General features: G+C 39.9%; 1 protein-coding gene across 4 annotated transcripts in view; it reads right to left on the bottom strand.

Annotated features, from left to right (window-relative positions):
• mrps5 (mitochondrial ribosomal protein S5) overlaps positions 1–22,053 on the bottom strand; it is a 135,829-nt gene that overhangs the window by 39,789 nt on the left and 73,987 nt on the right. For all 4 annotated transcript variants that reach the window (XM_061966037.1, XM_061966021.1, XM_061966029.1 and 1 more), the window contains 5 exons: positions 17,191–17,340; positions 10,043–10,168; positions 9,860–9,973; positions 9,666–9,785; positions 4,520–4,554 (listed from right to left, as the gene is read on the bottom strand). In XM_061966037.1, coding sequence (XP_061822021.1) covers positions 4,520–4,554; positions 9,666–9,785; positions 9,860–9,973; positions 10,043–10,168; positions 17,191–17,340 — 545 coding nt within the window. The remainder of the gene's footprint in view (positions 1–4,519; positions 4,555–9,665; positions 9,786–9,859; positions 9,974–10,042; positions 10,169–17,190; positions 17,341–22,053) is intronic.

The following is a 22,053-nucleotide window of genomic DNA, read 5'->3' as shown; positions in this document are numbered from 1 at the left end:
TTGTTGTTTGAACAAGGTGATGTTCATGCACGGTTCATTTTGTGCACCAGTAAAAAAAACATGGTAACACTTTAGTATGGGGAACATATTCACCATTAATTAGTTGCTTATTAACATGCAAATTAGTAACATATTGGTTCTTAACTAGTCATTATTAAGTACTAATGCCTTATTCAGCATGGCCTTATTATAACCCTAACCCTCTAAACCTGGCCCTAACCCTAACCAAATAACTCTAAATTAAGTGTTTGTTACTTAGAATATGTTCCCCTAGTATCCAAAAAACTCTAAATTAAGTCTTTGTTACTTAGAATATGTTCCCCATACTAAAGTGTTACCAAGAACATATAACTTTGTCTTGAATTTGAAAAAAAACAACATTTTATTTTTCACTAAAGAAGGGTTCGGTGAATGCGCATATGAAACTGGTGGGGTCCGGTACCTCCAACAAGGTTAAGAACCACTGCTGTAAAAGTACCAGTAGTCTTTTGGGGATTATTAAATTTTTCATAGAAAGCAAAAGAAAAAAAGAAAAGAAAAAGAAAAATAGTTAAAAAAACGAACTGGGAAAACGTCGGGAAACAAGGGCAAAAACGGGAAGTTTGGCAGGTATGCTTGACTACAATAACGACAAATCTTATCAATCATACATGCATACATTTTTCTTCTGGGGGACAATGAACTAAAACAAATAAATCATTTGTACTGGGAAAACGTCGGGAAACAAGAGCAAAAACTAAAATAAATAAATCATTTGGGGCATTTTGTTATTGCTGTGATAGATACTGCCATGCTTATATTTTGAAACTTACTTTGCACTTAACAGGAAGTCATGTTTAAAACCTGCATAATTAGACAATAGTCATGTGTGGTTTCACGCTGCTTAACGATAATAATGAAGTTAACTTAATACTAGCGATACACAACAATTGCAACCAGTTCTAGCTCCCCCATTTCCTTCTTAGCCGCGCACTTCATCTTTTTCTCCTCCATCACTCTGCCCTTCTGTCCTCTTCTCTTACCTTCCCCTCAGCCCTTCAACCACTTAAACCTCGCATCCTTCTCCTCATATCTCACTCAACCCCACCGCCTTTCCCTCCTTTTCTTCTTCCTCCTTTCCTCCTGCCATGTACTGTATTCACTAATGACATGCTGGTGTCATCGTCTTTGGGAAGCGGGCCTTTTCATTCCAGTAAGCCTTTCTGATTTCATTAGCCCCCCCCATTGCCCACACACAAGCAAACACTTGATGGGGAGATGGGAACATAAAGTGGTCATCTGGGGGAGTCCAATACCTGATGCCCTACTCGTTATTCTTGCAGGTGGCTTATCAATAATACACGCACGCACGCACGCACGCCCGCCCGTAATACACCAACTAGGGATGTTACTCTATGAACATTTCTTATCACAGTTATTGTGACCAAAATTATCACGGTTATCATAATTACCGCGGTAATTTTAAATGTCCTCAAAACTTTCAAAAACTACTTCTCCTGAAATCCTTCAACCAAGTTTTATTTAAAAAAATACAAACACATATACAGTATGTACCCTAAGTAGAAAGTTGAATGTGAATATAGGCTCCAGCGCCCCCCGCGACCCCAAAGGGAATAAGCGGTAGAAAATGGATGGATGGGATGAAGGCAACACAAGCATTACAAACAGTAATATGGCAGAAACAAAATAATACTATAAATTAATAGAAATAAATGTGAAAAATTCGCAAGATGGAACCTTATGGACATAAAGAAGAGCTAGTCTTACACACAGGACTGCATGATTATGGGCAAAATAATAATTACGATTATTTTTATCAATATTGAAATCACGATTATTAATCAGGATTATTCAATATGTTAGTTAAAACAGTGTTTTAACATATGCGACGCCATCATGTAATTTGTAATATCTAATAAAATGCTCTAGATAAACGTTATCTATATATTTAAAGACAAATATTTTTGTTTTTGTTCATTAATAGTATCAGCTTTTTTTTATTAAATGATGCCAATATCTCTATTTTTACATTTTCATGGAGAGAGGTGTTTCTTTAAGTTATGTACATACATGTACTAACATGTGTACATGTACATACTGTATCGGAACAGAGTTTGAGCAGAAATATGTCGTTTACACAATAAAACATTAACAAAATGCTATGTCACATGAATGGTTATAAAAGTAATTACTTTGTGGAATGAAAAAAACCACAAGTAATGTAAAAAAACATGGTGTTTACTTTTTGATATCAATATAAAACACAAAGCAGTTTGGCTAATGAAGATAAAGTCTCATAAACAAGCTGTGTTCTTCTCCAACAACCATGCACTTCAGTGCAACAGTTTGACCAACAAAAACAAACAGGAGTGAGACCTCTCAATTCAATGAGATGACAAAACATTTAGCTAGTATTGATGTTAATGGAACACTAACAAAGTTAGCAGTTAAATTAAAGGACGAGTGACCATCCCAGGAAACAAACTACAGACTTTATAAACAAGTTGTGACAACATTCCCGACACATTGCCTGCTGCATGCTAACTCTCAGTCCCAGCAGCTGACGGAAGGACGCTAGTCGCACGTTCAAAAGGAAACCGCAACATCAAATATTTTTGTCCTCCAACAGCATTGCGCTCAGAAACGCACACCAAGACTCCACGGAAGTAGAAGCGGGTGAAATGAAGTGAAACGAAGCGATCGGCTCCGTTATCTCGGAGGGAACATTTTCAAAGCAAAGTCTGTGTAGTCGTCGCCATGTTTTCTCGAGCCGAACGGCTCTAGTGCGCGCGCTGCGACGCTTCAGTTTTCAGGAAGTAAGCAGTGTTGCCTAAAATGCAGTAATAAATGACGGTTTTTCGGTAATTAAAATTTTAACGGTATTACTAACTGTCTAGAATTTTACCACGGTTTATCGTAACACTAATTACCGTTACATCTCTAACACCAATTTATATTATATTATCTTCATGAAAAAAAAAATTTTGCATTTTTATTAAACACCTGTTCACAAAAAACAACTGATGTGTGTGTGTGTATATAGTTTACATATATATAGTTTTTATCTATCTAACTATCCACACACACACACACACACACACACACACACACACACACACACACACACACACACACACACCCCCCCACACCCCCCCCCCCCCCCCTCTGGTTTAGAGTCACATTAGGCTACTGTTTATTTACCTGCATCAGTGCAGATTTTTGGGTCCACAAATTAAAACATTAATCCGTGAAAGACAACGTTGGACTAATTTGTGCATCGCTAAGTAACGTATTTGATTGACATAACGGGTGCTGTGCTGCTAATGAGAAAAAGAATACGTTTGTTTGACTTCCTGCTACACATGAGTCTCATCTACAAACAGTGCTTCTCAAATATTTTTTGTCACGCCCACACTAGCAAGACATTTTTGTATAAATTTGTCTGAAATTTAAAAAAAGGTTCATCCTTGTTTAAACTATTGATAGGACACTGATGAGGATGTTCTATTCATCTTGTATTGAATCTATTTTAACTTATTCCATCACTTCCTGGTTTGGTAACCTCAGTGTGGCCAATAAAAATAGATTGGGTGGTATAATCAAGGTGTGCCAAAAGATCATAGGCACTACCTTGAACCCCCTGAACCAGATCTATCAGGCCAGAGTCGTACAGAAGGCAAAGGCCATTCTGGTCAACCCTCAGCACCCTCTCTTCTCAGAGTTTAGACTCTTGCCCTCAGGATGCAGGTACGCCCCTACTAATAGAAAGGCCAAAAACAACAGATACATAAGATCCTTTGTTCCCTCAGCTGTTGCCTTTATAAATGAGCTTCTTAAACAAGCTTAGCTGCTATGCAGTCACTTTAGTGGGAAGCGACGTGTGATGATTAGTTTTTATTGTTTTACAAATGTTTTTAGTTTTTAGCTCAATGCTTTCATGATGGTTTGTATGTTGTATGTATTTTATGTATTTGTACCTTGATTTACTGTTGTACCTTGTTTTTACTGTTGTACATCGTTTTTACTATTGCACCTTGTTTTTTACTGTTGCACCTCGTTTTACTGTTGAACCTTGTTTTTTAATGAGTACTGCTGCAAACCAAATTGCCCCTCGGGGACAATAAAGATTTTCTAAGTCTAAAACATTTTTTGACAGACTTGGACCTTTTGATTCTGAAAAATACTATTAAAGTCAATAAATAATTATACATTCCAATTGATCAGCAACATTAACTCAGGAGCCCAATGCGTAAAACACTCAACTACAAAACAAAAATTAATAAAAACATTTCTGCTGATTTTTATTTTTTTTATCAAAATAAGAAATTAAGGAATAATGGTTACAATGAAAACATTTTGGGAGGCACCCCCCTTTTTGAGATAAACTGGTGGAAAAAAATAACTGTTTTCTTTCTTTAAAAAGTGGTAACCTTATTTACAGTTAGAATGACAATTACGAATGCGTCCTTAATAACGGATGATGGCGACAGTTTAACCCTGGAACAGATCATTTACTCACCTCAATGACACGTGAATCAAAGTCTTCGTAGGTGTCTGCGGAAATAAACAAGATCAAAAACACTTTAGAACTTCCACAAAAGACAAAGCAGGCTGGTGGAACAAATATGCATCTCGTGAGTGACCTCAAAAGGACATCAACAGCTGCTTATTCCCCTAAAACCAATTAAAAGCCAACAAAAGAGTGCCGATGCGCACACACATGCACGTCCGCACACACGCACCATCTGGAAGAAAGTCAACCTGATCTGAGACAAGGAAGCTCGTTACAGCTCTGTGCACAAAGCATCTCTGAGGCCTCTTGTGGATTCGGCCAGCGAGGACTTTCTACGCCTGTACTCCAGTTCTTTTCCTCACCATTTACGAGAGCTTGTTAGCAGCGAGGGCATGAAAGCGTAAAAAAAGAAAAAGGGGGGTGAAATCCAAACGAGGGGCGCAAGAGGAGCTCGGTACCGCATCTGTCAGCCTTCAGCTTAATCACACAAACGGGATGAGGGCTCCAACAGCCCTAATGTGTGGATTTAACGTTTCTATATAGCTCAACGGTCGACCTGTAACTTCTAAGTAATCACAATTACTGACAGCTACATTCTTAGCTTGCTGCAGGGACTAGAGATGTCCCGATCATGTGGCCGATATTTGCCTTTTTTTTTTTTTTACTGATCAGCAATCGGCTGATGGGCTGCCGAGCCTAACCGATTTTGACTGCAGCTATGTCCCAGTGTTTGCATGCTATAGATATTGAGAAAAAAACTAATTGCAAATTTTCTCTCCAAAATTGTAATTGCGATTCGATTTGCGATTTTTATATTTTATACATATATATGAATAAAACTGCGGAAATAACGAATGAAGGAAAACATGTTACTTTTAGACTGTCAATCACCATTTTCCTCTCAAGGTGCCACACATTAAGTAAATTATTGCATATTATTTTTATCATTAAAATAAATAAATGATAAATGGGTTGTACTTGTATAGCGCTTTTCTACCTTCAAGGTACTCAAAGCGCTTTGACACTACTTCCACATTTACCCATTCACACACATTCACACACTGATGGAGGGAGCTGCCATGCAAGGCGCTAACCAGCACCCATCAGGAGCAAGGGTGAAGTGTCTTGCTCAGGACACAACGGACATGACGAGGTTGGTACTAGGTGGGGATTGAACCAGGGACCCTCGGGTCGCGCACGGCCATTCTCCCACTGCGCCACGCCGTATATAATTTACTTTTTTTTTTTTTTATTTGGCTTTATGGAGACTCCGAGCATTTGTGTACATCAGTGTTTTTCAACCTTTTTTGAGCCAAGGCACATTTTTTGCGTTGAAAAAATCCGGAGGCACACCACCAGCAGATCTCATTAAAAAACAAAACTCAGTTGCCAGTAAATACTCATTGCAATTATTGGATACGACTTTAAACCATAACCAAGCATGCATCACTGTAGCTCTTGTCTCAAAGTAGGTGTACTGTCACCACCTGTCACATCACGACCCGACTAATTTTGAGTTTTAGTTCTTGTCTTGCGCTCCTATTTTGGTGGCTTTTTCTCTATTTTTGGTATTTTCCTGTAGCAGTTTCATGTCTTCCTTTGAGCGATATATCCCGCATCTACTTTGTTTTAGCAATCAAGAATATTTCAGTTGTTTTTATCCTTCTTTGTGGGGACATTGTTAATTGTAATGTCATGTTCGGATGTACATTGTGGACGCCGTCTTTGCTCCGCAGTAAGTCTTTGCTGTCGTCCAGCATTCTGTTTTTGTTTACTTTGCAGCCAGTTCAGTTTTAGTTTCGTTCTGCATAGCCTTCCCTAAGCTTCAATGCTTTTTCTTAGAGGCACTCACCTTTTGTTTATTTTTGGTTTAAGCATTAGATACCTTTTTACCTGCACACTGCTTCCCACTGTTTTCGACATCTACAAAGCAATTAGCTACCGGCTGCCACCTACTGATATGGAAGAGTATTACACGGTTACTCTGCCGAGCTCTAGACAGCACCGACAATCAACAACAACACATCATTTGCAGACTATAATTACTGGTTTGCAAAAAAATATATATATTTAACCCAAATAGGTAAATTTAGATAATCTCCCACGGCACACCAGACTGTAAACACTGGTCTACATCATGCTCTTAAACTGAAGAAATAACTGCCCAAAACTCTACAGTGTTATAATGTGATGTAATCATAATATATAATAATGCAAGCAAGCAGTTTAAAGGATATACACTTTTATTTCTCTGTAGAATTGTTTATCATTGTTTTTGGTAGGTAAATAACTTTGTTATCCTAAATAAACAAAAAAATAATAAATACGACAACTCTGCAAGCAAAAATTTAACTGAAATAAATATTAAACATCTTATTCCCAGTTGAAAAAACTCCGTCGGGTTGTCTTTGTTTGTTGTTGTCATCACGTGATCATGGCATTTTCGCTCATTCGTCCGTGTTGATATTTTTGCCCATCCGAGTTGAAGCTGAAATATTACCACTGCGGGACATTTGGCTTTGTAATCAAATGTTTTCCTCCTAATTGTTGTTACTTTGTGGAACATCTCACTAGTCAGCAAGGCTCTCCGTCTGTCATGCTTCCTGTGTAGTGTGTGAGCGGCCTTGCGCTCGGCCCACCAAGACAAAGATTGTGAATGGCTGAGAAAAGGGCTCACTCTGTTCAGGGTAAATCTACTGTTACATAAATGCGCTGAGGTGCTAAGAGCGATTCACAGAGTGAGACCTCTTTCTCTGTGCCCGCGTTTCACTAAAAGAAAAAACACACACGGACATAGCAGCTTATCGATGATGGCAAAGTATTTCAACTTCATTTTCATTTATTGTTCGATTGATTGAATTATTGATTATCGGCCCAGGCCTAGTCACCATTAAAACTTCTTCCAACAAGTAAGTGGTGTTTGTTATTAGCGTACTGGCTGCCTCCACTGCAGCGCACACTAACGTGCGGTTTCTTTTAACACTTTTGATTGGCCAGTAGGCAAAGGACGCGAGGCTCAACAATTCTGATTGGCGAACATGTCTGTCACTCAAACGGCAGAGAGAAAAAAAAAAATCAAGAAGGTTTTATATCGCTTTAATTAAAACCTCAATGTCAATTCGATTTAGACTAGCCCTAGATTGCACTCGGGTGAAAGATTTCTTCAAAAGTGATGCAAGCTCTAGGAGAGACAATTACATTTCCATATTCCTTGTTACACACATGCAGGAGGTGCATGAGTTCCAGGAGGGTGCAGAACGTCTTGCCAGAGCAAGCTGCAACAAATGCGTCATCTATCCACAGTGCTAAGACGCTTCTAAGATACTAATTCTCACCACCATGGCGGAAAAATCAGCTACATTTCTTCCAAACTGGAGGACTAGAGGAAACAACATTAAACTAACCGCTAAAGCTTCAATGTAAAGCAGAGGTGATCAATCCAGATGTCGATAATATAGATATCTACTATAGTAGCAGTATATAAACGATACTAAAGTGTTCCATATTTTGTTTTCGGCCTGGATTTGCTGACCATTTTCCTCTTTTTGTAGCTTGAAACTTTGATGTAAGATACCTCGCTACATGGGTCTAAAAGTAGCTTAGCTACAGGAAAAGCAACTCATTGAAAAAGTAGCTAAGCTACCGCCAAGCTACTGGAAAATGGAGTTAAGCTTCATAGCTTAGCTACATGTAGCTTGCTACTGCCCATCACTGCTTATACGCGAGGCATTTTTCAAGCTGATATCATTTATTCCTGTATGTTACGGAAAGTACACTGCCTCTTCTTCTTTACTTATATAATACGTCTCCTATTTGTCAAGATATCTACACAAAGTTGGAATTTCTGTCATCTTAATGTCCATCCACGCAACAGGAAACTCGCCGCGCACCCGTCCACTTCTTGCTGTGGACGGGTGAAACAAACAAAATGTAACCGGTAAAACGCAGGGGAAAAAAAAGAACCAAAACTGGATTTCCCGGCAAAAAAAAAAAGTTTTGAAAGCCAAGCAGAAGAGATATACTGTGTACAAGTGACCAACTTTGCAGGAGAAAGAAAGTGAGCGGTGTAAGCCCTACAGTGAATAAAAAGGCTATTTTTTACATGCAAGGCAAACGGACTGGTGCTTAAACAGTGGTTATAACTAGAGATGTCCGATAATGGCTTTTTTGCCGATATCCGATATTGCCCAACTCTTAATTACCGATTCCGATATCAACCGATACCGATAAATACAGTCGTGGAATTAACACATTATTATGCCTAATTTTGTTGTGATGCCCTGCTGGATGCATTAAACAATGTAACAAGGTTTTCCAAAATAAATCAACTCAAGTTATGGAAAAAAATGCCAACATGGCACTGCCATATTTATTATTGAAGTCACAAAGTGTTTTTTTTTTTAACATGCCTCAAAACAGCAGCTTGGAATTTAGGACATGCTCTCCCTGAGAGAGCATGAGGAGGTTGAGGTGGGTGGGGTTGGGGGGTAGCGGGGGTGTTTATTGTATTGTCCCGGAAGAGTTAGGGCTGCAAGGGGTTCTGGGTATTTGTTCTGTTGTGTTTATGTTGTGTTAAGGTGCGGATGTTCTCCCGAAATGTGTTTGTCATTCTTGTTTGGTGTGGGTTCACAGTGTGGCGCATATTTGTAACAGTGTTAAAATTGTTTATATGGCCACCCTCAGTGTGACCTGTATGGCTGTTGACCAAGCATTCACTTGTGTGTGTGAAAAGCCGTAGATATTATGTGATTGGGCCGGCACGCAAAGGCAGTGCCTTTAATGTTTATTGGCGCTCTGTACTTCTCCCTGCGTCCGTGTACCACTCCGTACAGCGGCGTTGTAAAAAGTCATACATTTTACTTTTTGAAACAGATACCGATAATTTCCGATATCACATTTTAAAGCATTTATCGGTTGATAATATCGGCAGTCCGATATTATCGGACATCTCTAGTTATAACTGTCTACTTGACTATTTTTAAATACCAAATACTGGTAAAATATATGTATACATTGTATCTGATGATGTAGTTATGTTCTAATTGTAGAAAAAAAATTAAATACTGATGATGATAAGAGGCCGATACTGATATACGTCAAAATGTCGATAATCGGCTCGGCCAATCTCTATTGCTTATAAATCTATTTTTACCTCCATTGGGTCCCGGATCAGGGGGCCCAAGACTGATGCCCCCCCAAGAGTTCCCCGTCCAGCCTCCTTCCCGCTTCACCTTCATTTTCCTCTTCTTCTCCCACTCGTCGCGCTGATTCACTGCAGGACGGACACAAGTGAAGGACTCCTATCAACATTACACATCGCCATCGTGCGTGTGTGTGTCTGCTTACCAAGTTCAGCTTTCACTTCCTGCTGCTCGGTGTCACTCCTGCGGGTCACCTTCCGTGCAATGCCGTCTTTCAACAATGGCACATTCAGACCGGGCCACAGGAAGCCTCCCTGACCTGCGTAGTTTGGTCGCACAGAGACAACAAGTTATCTTTACGTCGTACATTGGTAAATGTCTTCCTGACCTTCTCCCACGAGCTGGCCTCGGTTTAGGTCTCTTCTCAGCTTGCGTTTGGTTCGCTTGCCTCGGCCCTTCTTGTTCCCAGCTCCCGTCTCGGCCAGCACGCCTTTCCACAGCTCAGCAGCTGTCACTGAGCGGACCCAAAACCACAACAGTTGGCCAAATTACACTTAACAATTCTATGGAAGTGGTGATACATCACTGAAATATTTGAACTGGCAGGGCTGTACGCTTAGCTTTTTCAGTAGTAGCTCTTTTTTTGTAGCAATTTTTAAATGTCTTAAAATACTCAAACAAGGTACACCTGTGCACTTGTACATAAAAACATTCAAATAAACAGAGAGATCATCCCTAAACTGTGCTAGCAGAAGTGTAGGGCTGGGCGATATGGATCATATCCCGATACAGTTTGGTCCATAAATAAATGGTAAATGGTTTATACTTGTATAGCGCTTTTCTACCTTCAAGGCGCTTTGACACTATTTCCACACACTGAAGGCCCAAACCACGACCCATCAGGAGCAAGGGTGAAGTGTCTTGCTCAAGGACACAACGGACGTGACAAAGTTGGTAGTAGGTGGGGATTGAACCAGGAACCCTCAGGTTACTGGCAGGGCCACTTTCCCAACCCGCGCCACGCCGTCCCCAAAGTAACCCATAAATGGACATTTCCATTGACATAACTCAATATATCCACCATGCCTGATGATGATCCCAAATGCACAAAAACAGGTACTACAAACAAGCAAGAAAAGTAGGTTTTGTATAATAAGATCCCAACTTAACAGATGCTTTGAGTAGGTGGGGATTGAACCAGGAACCCTCAGGTTACTGGCATGGCCACTCACCCAACTGCGCCACGCCGTCCCCAAAGTAACCCATAAATGGACATTTCCATTGACATAACTCAATATATCCACCATGCCTGATGATGATCCCAAATACACAAAAACAGATACTACTAACAAGCAAGAAAAGTAGGTTTTATATAATAAGATCCCAACGTAAGAGATGCTTTGAGGTTAAATCACCAAAAATGATTCCCGGGCGCGGCACCGCTGCTGCCCACTGCTCCCCTCACCTCCCAGGGGGTGAACAAGGGCATGGGTCAAATGCAGAGGACAAATTTCACCACACCTAGTGTGTGTGTGACAATCATTGGTACTTTAACTTTAGATAAGAAAAAAGAAAAAGCCTTATATAAGAAAATATAAGAAAAGTCCAATATAATCGCAAAAACATTTAGCTATGCTTAATTCTTCAGCTAACAAAAATAAAAGAACAACCCTGGTTTACGAGGACAAGTTTAAACGTCAGCAGCAACATGAAAATAATTAAGAGTAAACATTATTATAGGACATACACACAAAAGATGTTTGACGGGAACACCCACCTGCTAACTGTTTCATGATGCTATGTGACAGGCTGTGTTCTGAAAATGACTTTTAAAAAGTAATCAAGTATAGTTTCTCGTCACTTTGGGCGGTATAGCGGCTGTGCCAGCAACTTGAGGGTTGCAGGTTCGATCCCCGCTTCCGTCATCGTAGTCACTGCTGTTGTGTCCTTGGGCAAGACACTTTACCCACCTGCTCCCAGTGCCACCCACACTGGTTTAAATGTAACTTAGATATTGGGTTTCACAATGTAAAGCGCTTTGAGTCACTTGAGAAAAAGAGCTATATAAATGTAATTCAGTTCACTTTACCAAAAAAGTAATTGAATTATTAACATAATTAATTTTTAATAAATGACATTAATGGGGAAAGTAATTTTAAAAAGCCTTCAAATATCTGACATAATGCAGTTGAGATAAGTTTCATGAGAGCAGTGTGTGCATCTGTGTGTGCGCCTTTAAAAGGCGGTGCCTGTTTCCTAGTGACGTCCGAGAGTCCACGCTCAGTCTGAGTCTCGCAGGCATTTTAGCTTGAGCCGTTTTTCTTAGCTTAGCATGCTAGCAGTGGCAGTTTGTCGACTCTGACGACAGCGCTTTATAACATTTCACTGATTTGTGTTACCTCTGCTTAATAGATGAAATGTGCTTCGTGGGTCTATGTTCTTGTCAACAAACGGAGTATTGTTTGGATGGCAAGTTTGTCACTTCAATCATTGATTTGTTGTTCAATATTCCCTCCGACCCTCGTAGTTACACTACGGCGCAGTGCAGCTTGTGTCAAGTTTTAGGATGGTAAAAAACATTCTCTTTTACTGACCAGTTCCTCCATCTAAGTCCGTGTTGGAAGACTGAGTGCGTGAGCTAGGAGGAGCGGAGCTACCATCTGTGCATGGCGCAGGAAGGAAGGATGCACACAGAGTGATCAGTGACATTCCCGCGTCTATCACTTATCCATTTAGTTATGGTTTAAGTTTATTTCAAAGATGCTAGACCTTTTACTCTAGTTTGATCAAATGTTTTTGGATTTACTTTGGAAGAAAAATGCAATGAAAGTATTGACATCCCTATTGGCCCGTGTTCAACATTTTTTCTCTCTCCAAGTCGCACATTCTATATTAGGCGCATCTGCAATAGGGCTGGGCGATATGGCCTTTTATTAATATCTCAATATTTTTAGGCCATGTCACGATACACAACTCGATATTTTGCCTTAGCCTTGAATGAACACTTGATGCATATAATCACACCAGTATGATGATTCTATGTGTCTACATTAAAACATTCTTGTTCATACTGCCTTAATATATGCTCATTTTAAACGTTCATGCAGAGAGGGAAATCACAACTAAGTCAATTGACCAAAACTGTATTTGTTAAACAGTTATTAAGCAGTGGCAAACATTCATGTCATTTCAAAACAGAAAGTGCAAGATTGTCAGAGACATTTTAAAACAAGCTATTAGTGCACTTTTGTGCATGATGTCACTAAGATGACATATCAAAACAACACTAAATTAAAGTGCACTTTTTGTACAGAACGCCACTATAATAGTTTAAAACAAATAAAGTGCACTTTTGTGCATGATGTCACACAGGATATTTCATCCATCCATCCATCCATTTACTACCGCTTATTCCTTTCGGGGTGGCGGGGGGCGCCATAACTGTCAAATAAAGAGCCTCATAATAGGAAATCAAATAGTGTATGTCCTTTGCTATGTGGTAGGTTCCTGCGGACGTTATCTCCTTCTGTTGTTGACTATTTTTTTCATACGGTGTTGATGTGGAACTGGAAGACGGCAGGCTCAATTGGGTCAGTGCTGGTTGCTTAGGAATTTTGTTGGGTGTGGATGTTGACATACGGAGTTTCAAGCACTCTTCATTCTCTAGCGGGTGACTTTTCAAATGATGCTACAAATTAGTACTGCCGCTACTTTTTGTAGCAACACTTTTGGCGCATACTTTACATATTATGGTTGTTTGTTCAACATCTTCCCGCTTGAAGCCAAACCACCGCCAGACGATGGACCCCGTACTGTTTTTCTTGGGAATTAATTCTTCCTCCATTTGTTACCAGATTTGCACCTTCTCTCTCTCGTATTGCCACTCGCACCGCTCAGCTTGCACCTGTCACAGCTAACTTTACCTACGGTACATTTCTCTGCTACCTCTCTGCAGTATGTGACGTATGTAACAAGGTGCGCTTGTTTTATGTCTCTGTGAGAAGGAGAGACAAGAAAGAGTGAAGGAGAGCATGTAGTGTAATGCCCGCAGCTAAAAAAAACTGCGTGAGAACGTATACTCGAATACTCACGATATAGTCATTTTCTACATCGCACACTGACAAATATATATATCGAGTATATCTGATATATCGCCCAGCCCGAATCTGCAAGTAAATTTGTCGTACGTACAGCCCTGACTGGGATTGTATAAACCCCGTTTCCATATCAGTTGGGAAATTGTGTTAGATGTAAATATAAACGGAATACAATGATTTGCAAATCATTTTCGCCCCATATTCAGTTGAATATGCTACAAAGACAACATATTTGATGTTCAAACTGATAAACATATTTTATTTTGCAAATAATCATTAACTTTAGAATTTGATGCCAGCAATACGTGACAAAGAAGTTGGGAAAGGTGGCAATAAATACTGATAAAGTTGAGAAATGCTCATCAAACACTTATTTGGAACATCCCACAGATGAACAGGCAAATTGGGAACAGGTGGGTGCCATGATTGGGTTTAAAAGTAGATTCCATGAAATGTCATTCACAAACAAGGATAGGGAGAGAGGGTCACCACTTTGTCAACAAATGCGTGAGCAAATTGTTGAGCAGTTTAAGAAAAACCTTTCTCAACCAGCTATTGCAAAGAATTTAGGGATTTCACCATCTACGGTCCGTAATATCATCAAAGGGTTCAGAGAATCTGGAGAAATCACTGCACGCAAGCAGCTAAGCCCGTGACCTTCGATCCCTCAGGCTGTACTGCATCAGCAAGCGACATCAGTGTGTAAAGGATATCACCACATGGGCTCAGGAACACTTCAGAAACCCACTGTCAGTAACTACAGTTGGTCGCTACATCTGTTAGTGCAAGTTAAAACTCTCCTATGCAAAGCGAAAACCGTTTATCAACAACACCCAGAAACGTCGTCGGCTTCGCTGGGCCTGAGCTCATCTAAGATAGACTGATACAAAGTGGAAAAGTGTTCTGTGGTCTGACGAGTCCACATTTCAAATTGTTTTTGGAAACTGTGGACGTCGTGTCCTCCGGACCATCCAGATTGTTATAGGCGCAAAGTTGAAAAGCCAGCATCTGCGATGGTATGGGGGTGTATAAGTGCCCAAGACATGGGTAACTTGCACATCTGCGAATGTGCCATTAATGCTGAAAGGTACATACAGGTTTTGGAGCAACATATGTTGCCATCCAAGCAACGTTACCATGGACACCCCTGCTTATTTCAGCAAGACAATGCCAAGCCACGTGTTACATCAACGTGGCTTCATAGTAAAAGAGTGCGGGTACTAGACTGGCCTGCCTGTAGTCCAGACCCGTCTCCCATTGAAAATGTGTGGCGCATTATGAAGCCTAAAATACCACAACGGAGACCCCGGACTGTTGAACAACTTAAGCTGTACATCAAGCAAGAATGGGAAAGAATTCTACCTGAGAAGCTTAAAAAATGTGTCTCCTCAGTTACCAAACGTTTACTGAGTGTTGTTAAAAGGAAAGGCCATGTAACACCAGTGTTGGGACTAACGCGTTACAAAGTAACGCGTTACTGTAACGCCGTTAGTTTCGGCGGTAACTAGTAATCTAACGCGTTATTTTTTTATAGTCAGTAACTCAGTTACCGTTACTACATGATGCGTTACTACATAAAAAATAACGTAAAATAACGCAGTATCGGCTAGAAACTGAGGATCTGAGTGTGTTTTATTCCAGCGAAGCAGAGACGTGCTTCTGATTCTTCCTCTGCGCTCTCTGTGTGTGTGTGTGACTGTGTGTCTGAGTGTGGGAAGGGGAGGGGAGGGGAGGGGAGGGGGGTGCGCAATACAACCGTTGGCCAACAAAAAAGTAACCACAGAACACTATACGACTATACGGTATAGTGTTCTGTGGTTACTTTTTGGTTGGTCAAGCGGACGTGACGACAGGCTGTCCCCACTCAGATCCGCACAGACCGGGAGGGGGCGTGCCTTAAGTCCAGCTGGAAATCGGCAGAAATTTGGAGAATGGTTGTCCCAGGGAGAGGCAGTGAAATTCGGGAGGGTTGGCAAGTATGAGATATTCTCACTTCTTTTCTTTTGTCGAGCACAATTTAGTTAAATGTAAGTTGTGTCTTGGATCAAAGATCCCGTCTACTGCCCAAAACAACAATTCAAATCTGCCTGGTTAGGCTCTGTGTATGTCACGTGTGCCTTCCTTGGGTGAAGCCAGCTTTACAGCTATGTTGTTGATTGATTGATTGAAACTTTTATTAGTAGATTGCACAGTACAGTACATATTCCGTACAATTGACCACTAAATGGTAACACCCAAATAAGTTTTTTAACTTGTTTAAGTCGGGGTCCAGATACAGATATATACTATCAAATATATACTAACATCATAATACAGTCATCACACAAGATAATCATCAGGGTATATACATTGAATTATTTACATTATTTACAATCCGGGGTGTGGGATATGGAGGGGGGGGGTTAGGTTTGGTTGGGTATCAACACTTCAGTCATCAACAATTGCATCATCAGAGAAATGGACATTGAAACAGTGTAGGACTGACTTGGTAGGATATGTACAGCAAGTAGTGGACACAGAGAGAGAGATCAGCAAGTATAAGAAAAAGTGTCTACATTTGATTATTTACAATCCGAAGAGGTATTATGTGGAAGGGAGGGTGTTAGTTTAGGGTTGTAGTTGCCTGGAGGTGTTCTTTTAGTGCGGTTTTGAAGGAGGATAGAGATGCCCTTTCTTTTACACCTGTTGGGAGTGCATTCCATATTGAAGTGGCATAGAAAGAGAATGAGTTAAGACCTTTATTAGTTCGGAATCTGGGTTTAACGTGGTTAGTGTTAGTGTTATTATGCTGTTTGTTACTTATGTATGTTATGTTGCAGCTATTTAAAAAAGTTTTGTCAATTTGTTCTGGCCTGAAATAAATTGGCCCTTTGAAACATATCTTTGTCTTTGTGTGTTGTATGTAGAGCACATTGCTTAGCAGAGTTCAGTGATGCAAATGTATGTCAAGTTGATCAACAGATTGTATTATTCTCCAGTGCAATAACAGTACTGAAATGAAGGCGAAAAGGGCATTAATGGGAGCTTTAAAAAAAAAAAAGTAGAAGAAGTACCGGTAACTAAATAGTTACTTTTCACAGTAACGCATTACTTTTTGGTGTAAGTAACTGAGTTACTTTTGAAATAAAGTAACTAGTAACTATAACTAGTTACTGTTTTTCAGTAACTAACCCAACACTGTGTAACACAGTGGTGAACATGCCCTTTCCCAACTACAGCCATGAAATTCTAAGTTCATTATTATTTGCAGAAAAAAAAAAAAAAAAGTTTATGAGTTTGAACATCAAATATCTTGTCTTTGTAGTGCATTCAATTGAATATGGGTTGAAAAGGATTTGCAAATCATTGTATTCCGTTTATATTTACATCCAACACAATTTCCCAACTCATATGGAAACGGGGTTTGTAATTGGTTGACACGAGGAGCATTCTTTCTTACACTTGTTGAAGAAGCTGCCGTGTCGACATTGCTGCCATGCAGGGACAAGAGGAGGTGCAGCGTTTCTCTGCAGGGAAGCAGTAGCCGAGACGTGACCTGCCAGCTGGGATCCATGAACGGCGCCACCTATGGTGCGGAGAGGAGTCGTACCTGTGGATAGATAGACCATCGTTGGACAAATACTGTCACTCAGTCCTTTTCCGAGCATTATTGGAAATGGTGACATGATCATGGCAGATGTTTTTGGGAGGTGGAAAATGAATCCAGCAACTATTTCATGTGTAAGTAGGGATTTATTCTATGACCTAAAACACTAACCTGACTCTCGCCAGATCCTTGTAGTTCGCTGAGCTCCACACAAGGATCTGGGAGTTCAATAGGAGATGTATTTCAGAAGGCGGGGCTTTGTAAAAAAATCACTGTATGTGATTGGATAAACCACTTGTCCGTTATCTTGAATGACGTGCTACTTCAACCACTCACATCGAAATCAACCTGAGACGCTGATGAGACCGACGCTGGTAAATCCAAACACGGTCGGAAGAAGAGCCAAAACATCCTTGCCACCAATAAATGCTCACTGCTCCCCTCACCTCCCAGGGTGTGGAACAAGGGTGATGGGTCAAATGCAGAGAATAATTTCACCACACCTAGTGTGTGTGTGACTATCAGTGGTACTTTTTCGCATACCAACCCCGACTGGGAGTGGAGGATGCGGTCATCTACCTGCTGAACCGAGCGAGCCCACACCCACCGAGACAAGCCTGCGAGCAGTGTGAGGGTCATGTTTTTGACTTCTCCAGTGCTTTCGATACCATACGGCCTGGGCTACTTATTGTGAAGTTAGAGACGATGCAGGTGGAGGCCCCCTTGGTGTCCTGGGTTGTTGATTACCTGACTAACAGACCATGGTACGTGCGACTGCAGGACTGTGTGTCTGACAGCACCAGTCCTCTCCCCCTTCCTCTTCACCATCTACACCACCATATTCCCACTATCAGTCAGAGTCCTGCCACCTTCAGAAGTTTTCTGATGACTCTGCGATAGTTGGGTGTATTAAAGATGGTGATGAGGAGGAATACAGGGCACTGGTGGAGGACTTTGTCACATGGTGTGGAAAGAACCACCTCCAGCTCAATGTGACAAAGACCAAGGAGCTGGTTGTGGACCTGGGAAGGAGGAGGAGTTCTCCGGCGACCCCTGTTTCCATCAGGGTGGGTCGATGTGGACATGGTTGAGGATTATAAATACCACGGAGTACACATCGACAACAAGCTGAATGGGTCAAAACACACTGAGGCACTCTACTTCCTCAGGAGGCTAGGATCCTTCAACGTCTGTACAAAGATGATGAAGATGTTCTACAAGTACGCTGTGGCCTGCCGGGGCAGCGGACTGAGAGCGGGGGACGCAACCAGGCTGGACAAGCGGGTAAGAGGAAGGCCAGTAACGTGTTGGAGTGGAGCTAGACCAGGCATGTGATTTGACCACAATGAAAAAGACTGAAAAAAATTCCGGGGGTCTGGGGGTGCCCTGGTGGGGGGACAAGGCCGAAGCTCCTGATTTTTCACCAATTTAACAAAGACAGCACCATTTGAAGAAAATATTTTAGTGTTTAAAGACATGAAAACATCATTAATAGAACATACCTTGCTTCAAGTTGTTTCATATGTTTTTGGCGTTTCGCATGTACTTCCAAAGCCTTGAAACCTCGTGATCCATAGTCAATATTATCATGACACCACGTGCACAAAACCTTTCCGGGACGAACGATTTTCCGAATAAAATGACCGAACAAAGTCGTAACTTCCTTCTTCCCAACAGTATCAGTGATTTCCCTTTCCATCCAGTCCCATCGAAACTTATTTTTGACATGTTTATCAAATTCTTTTACTCGTAAAGCGTCCTTTCTCTCGAGAACCGACATCGTTTACATATGGAAAATGGCGGTAATAACCATTATGAATGATGACGTTATTAACGTCATCATTCATAACAGATGTCCTGATTGGTCACAAGGAACATATCGACCAATCAACTACGGCGTAATATAAACTACGTCTCGAATCTTGATTTAGGGTCGAAAAAAAAAACGGAAAAACGGGAGATAATTATTATTTTTCCCCGAGATTAAAAAAGACGGAATTCCGACTTTAGACGGAAAAATCACATGCCTGAGCTAGACTCTCTGGCGCTGGCGTCAGAGAGGAGAAGTCTAGCAAAACTCCTTGCCATTATGGACAACACCTCCCACCTAGGGATGATGTTCGTTAAGAAACTATCGAGTTCGAGCCCATTATCGAATCCTCTTATCGAACAGATTCCTTATCGAATCTCTTATCGAATCCAGATAGGTTGTTGTGTGTGCACTGAGTTCCAAAAGCCATAGATGTTATGTGACTGGGCCGGCACGCTGTTTATATGGAGGAAAAGTGGACGTGATAGAGGACAGCATGCGGCCGCTGAAGGGTGAATTTTTCAGGTGAGAGAGGACGCTAAAGACACGCCCCCAGTGAGCATATAGTGCTGCTATGTGCGTTGTAAATAAAAAAAAATGCCGACAAACACATCACCAACATGGACGAGGTGCCGCTCACTTTCGACATCCTGGTGAAGCACACTGGAGAAGAAGGGGACCAGCACGGTAGCGAGTCGATACGCACAACCAGGCAAGAGAAGTCGGCTTTTACTGTTGTGCTAGCTTGCTATGCTAATGGACAACGAGACTCACTTTGGAAATGAGGAGAGGGAATCTGGCGTGTTTGATGGAGAACTTGCCCAGCTGTTCATTTCGGACACAGAAGATGAGGACTTTGATGGATTTGTGGATGAGGATTGATCAAAAAATGATGTGAGTGCAATGATAAATACTTCAATAAAGTACAACCGAACTCAGCTTTGCTCCTGCTGCCTTTTTAAAACAGCGTCCATGCATGCTAACCTATGTTTTAAGCTAGCGTATGTTTTAAGCTAGCATATGATTTACCATGCTTGCGCCTAAAAATACGCTGCGCCTTATTTATGCGTTAAATACAGAAATAGCACCTGTAACTGAAACAGCGCCTTTTAATACGGTGCGCCCAAAGTTCGCGAAAATACGGTATAGTGGCTTTGATAACGGGAACCGGTTCTCAAAAAGGGATTCGAATGCATGGAATCGGTTCTTTTCTTATCGAACAATCGGGAGAACCGGTTTCGAACATCATCCCTACTACCACCCACTACACTCGGACCTGGCGGAGAGAATGAGCACGTTCAGTGGAAGGCTCAGACTCCCAAAATGCAACACGGAACGACACAGGAAGTCCTTCATACCGACAGCCATCAGACTGTATAATGCATATGTTCCTTTTTGACTGTACTTGGATTTATAATACTGTATTTATATTATTCACATGTACATAATGCTGTATAATAGACTGTATTTATATTAGTCACGTGTGAATAATGCTGTATAATAGACTGTATTTATATTATTCACATGTGAATAATGCTGTATAATACTGTATTTATATTATTCACATGTGAATAATGCTGTATATAGACTGTATTTATATTATTCACATGTGAATAATGCTGTATAATACTGTATTTATATTATTCACATGTGAATAATGCTGTATAATAGACTGTATTTATATTATTCACATGTGAATAATGCTGTATAATAGACTGTATTTATATTATTCACATGTGAATAATGCTGTATAATAGACTGTATTTATGTTATTCACATGTGAATAATGCTGTACAATAGACTGTATGTATATTATTCACATGTGAATAATGCTGTATAATAGACTGTATTTATGTTATTCACATGTGAATAATGCCGTATAATAGACTGTATGTATATTATTCACTTGTGAATAATGCTGTATAATAGACTGTATTTATATTAGTCACACGTGAATAATGCTGTATAATATACTGTATTTATGTTATTCACATGTGAATAATGCTATATAATACTGTATTCATATTATTCACATGTGAATAATGCTGTATATAGACTGTATTTATATTATTCACATGTGAATAATGCTGTATAATACTGTATTTATATTATTCACATGTGAATAATGCTGTATAATAGACTGTATTTATATTATTCACATGTGAATAATGCTGTATAATAGACTGTATTTATATTATTCACATGTGAATAATGCTGTATAATAGACTGTACTTATGTTATTCACATGTGAATAATGTTGTATAATAGACTGTATTTATATTATTCACATGTGAATAATGCTGTATAATAGACTGTATTTATATTATTCACATGTGAATAATGCTGTATAATATACTGTATTTATGTTATTCACATGTGAATAATGCTGTATAATAGACTGTATTTATATTATTCACATGTGAATAATGCTGTATAATACTGTATTTATATTCTTCACATGTGAATAATGCTGTATAATAGACTGTATTTATATTCTTCACATGTGAATAATGCTGTATAATAGACTGTATTTATGTTATTCACATGTGAATAATGCTGCATAATAGACTGTATTTATATTATTCACATGTGAATAATGCTGTATAATAGACTGTATTTATATTATTCACATGTGAATAATGCTGTATAATAGACTGTATTTATATTATTCACATGTAAATAATGATGTACAATAGACTGTATGTATATTATTCACATGTGAATAATGCTGTATAATAGACTGTATTTATGTTATTCACATGTGAATAATGCCGTATAATAGACTGTATGTATATTATTCACTTGTGAATAATGCTGTATAATACTGTATTTATATTATTCACATGTGAATAATGCTGTATAATAGACTGTATTTATATTATTCACATGTGAATAATGCTGTATAA

The sequence above is a fragment of the Nerophis lumbriciformis genome, linkage group LG02 (assembly GCF_033978685.3).
Source record: "Nerophis lumbriciformis linkage group LG02, RoL_Nlum_v2.1, whole genome shotgun sequence".
Taxonomy (NCBI): domain Eukaryota; kingdom Metazoa; phylum Chordata; class Actinopteri; order Syngnathiformes; family Syngnathidae; genus Nerophis; species Nerophis lumbriciformis.
The sequence above is the reverse complement of the archived record's forward strand: the minus strand, read 5'-3'. Positions and strand labels throughout refer to the sequence as shown.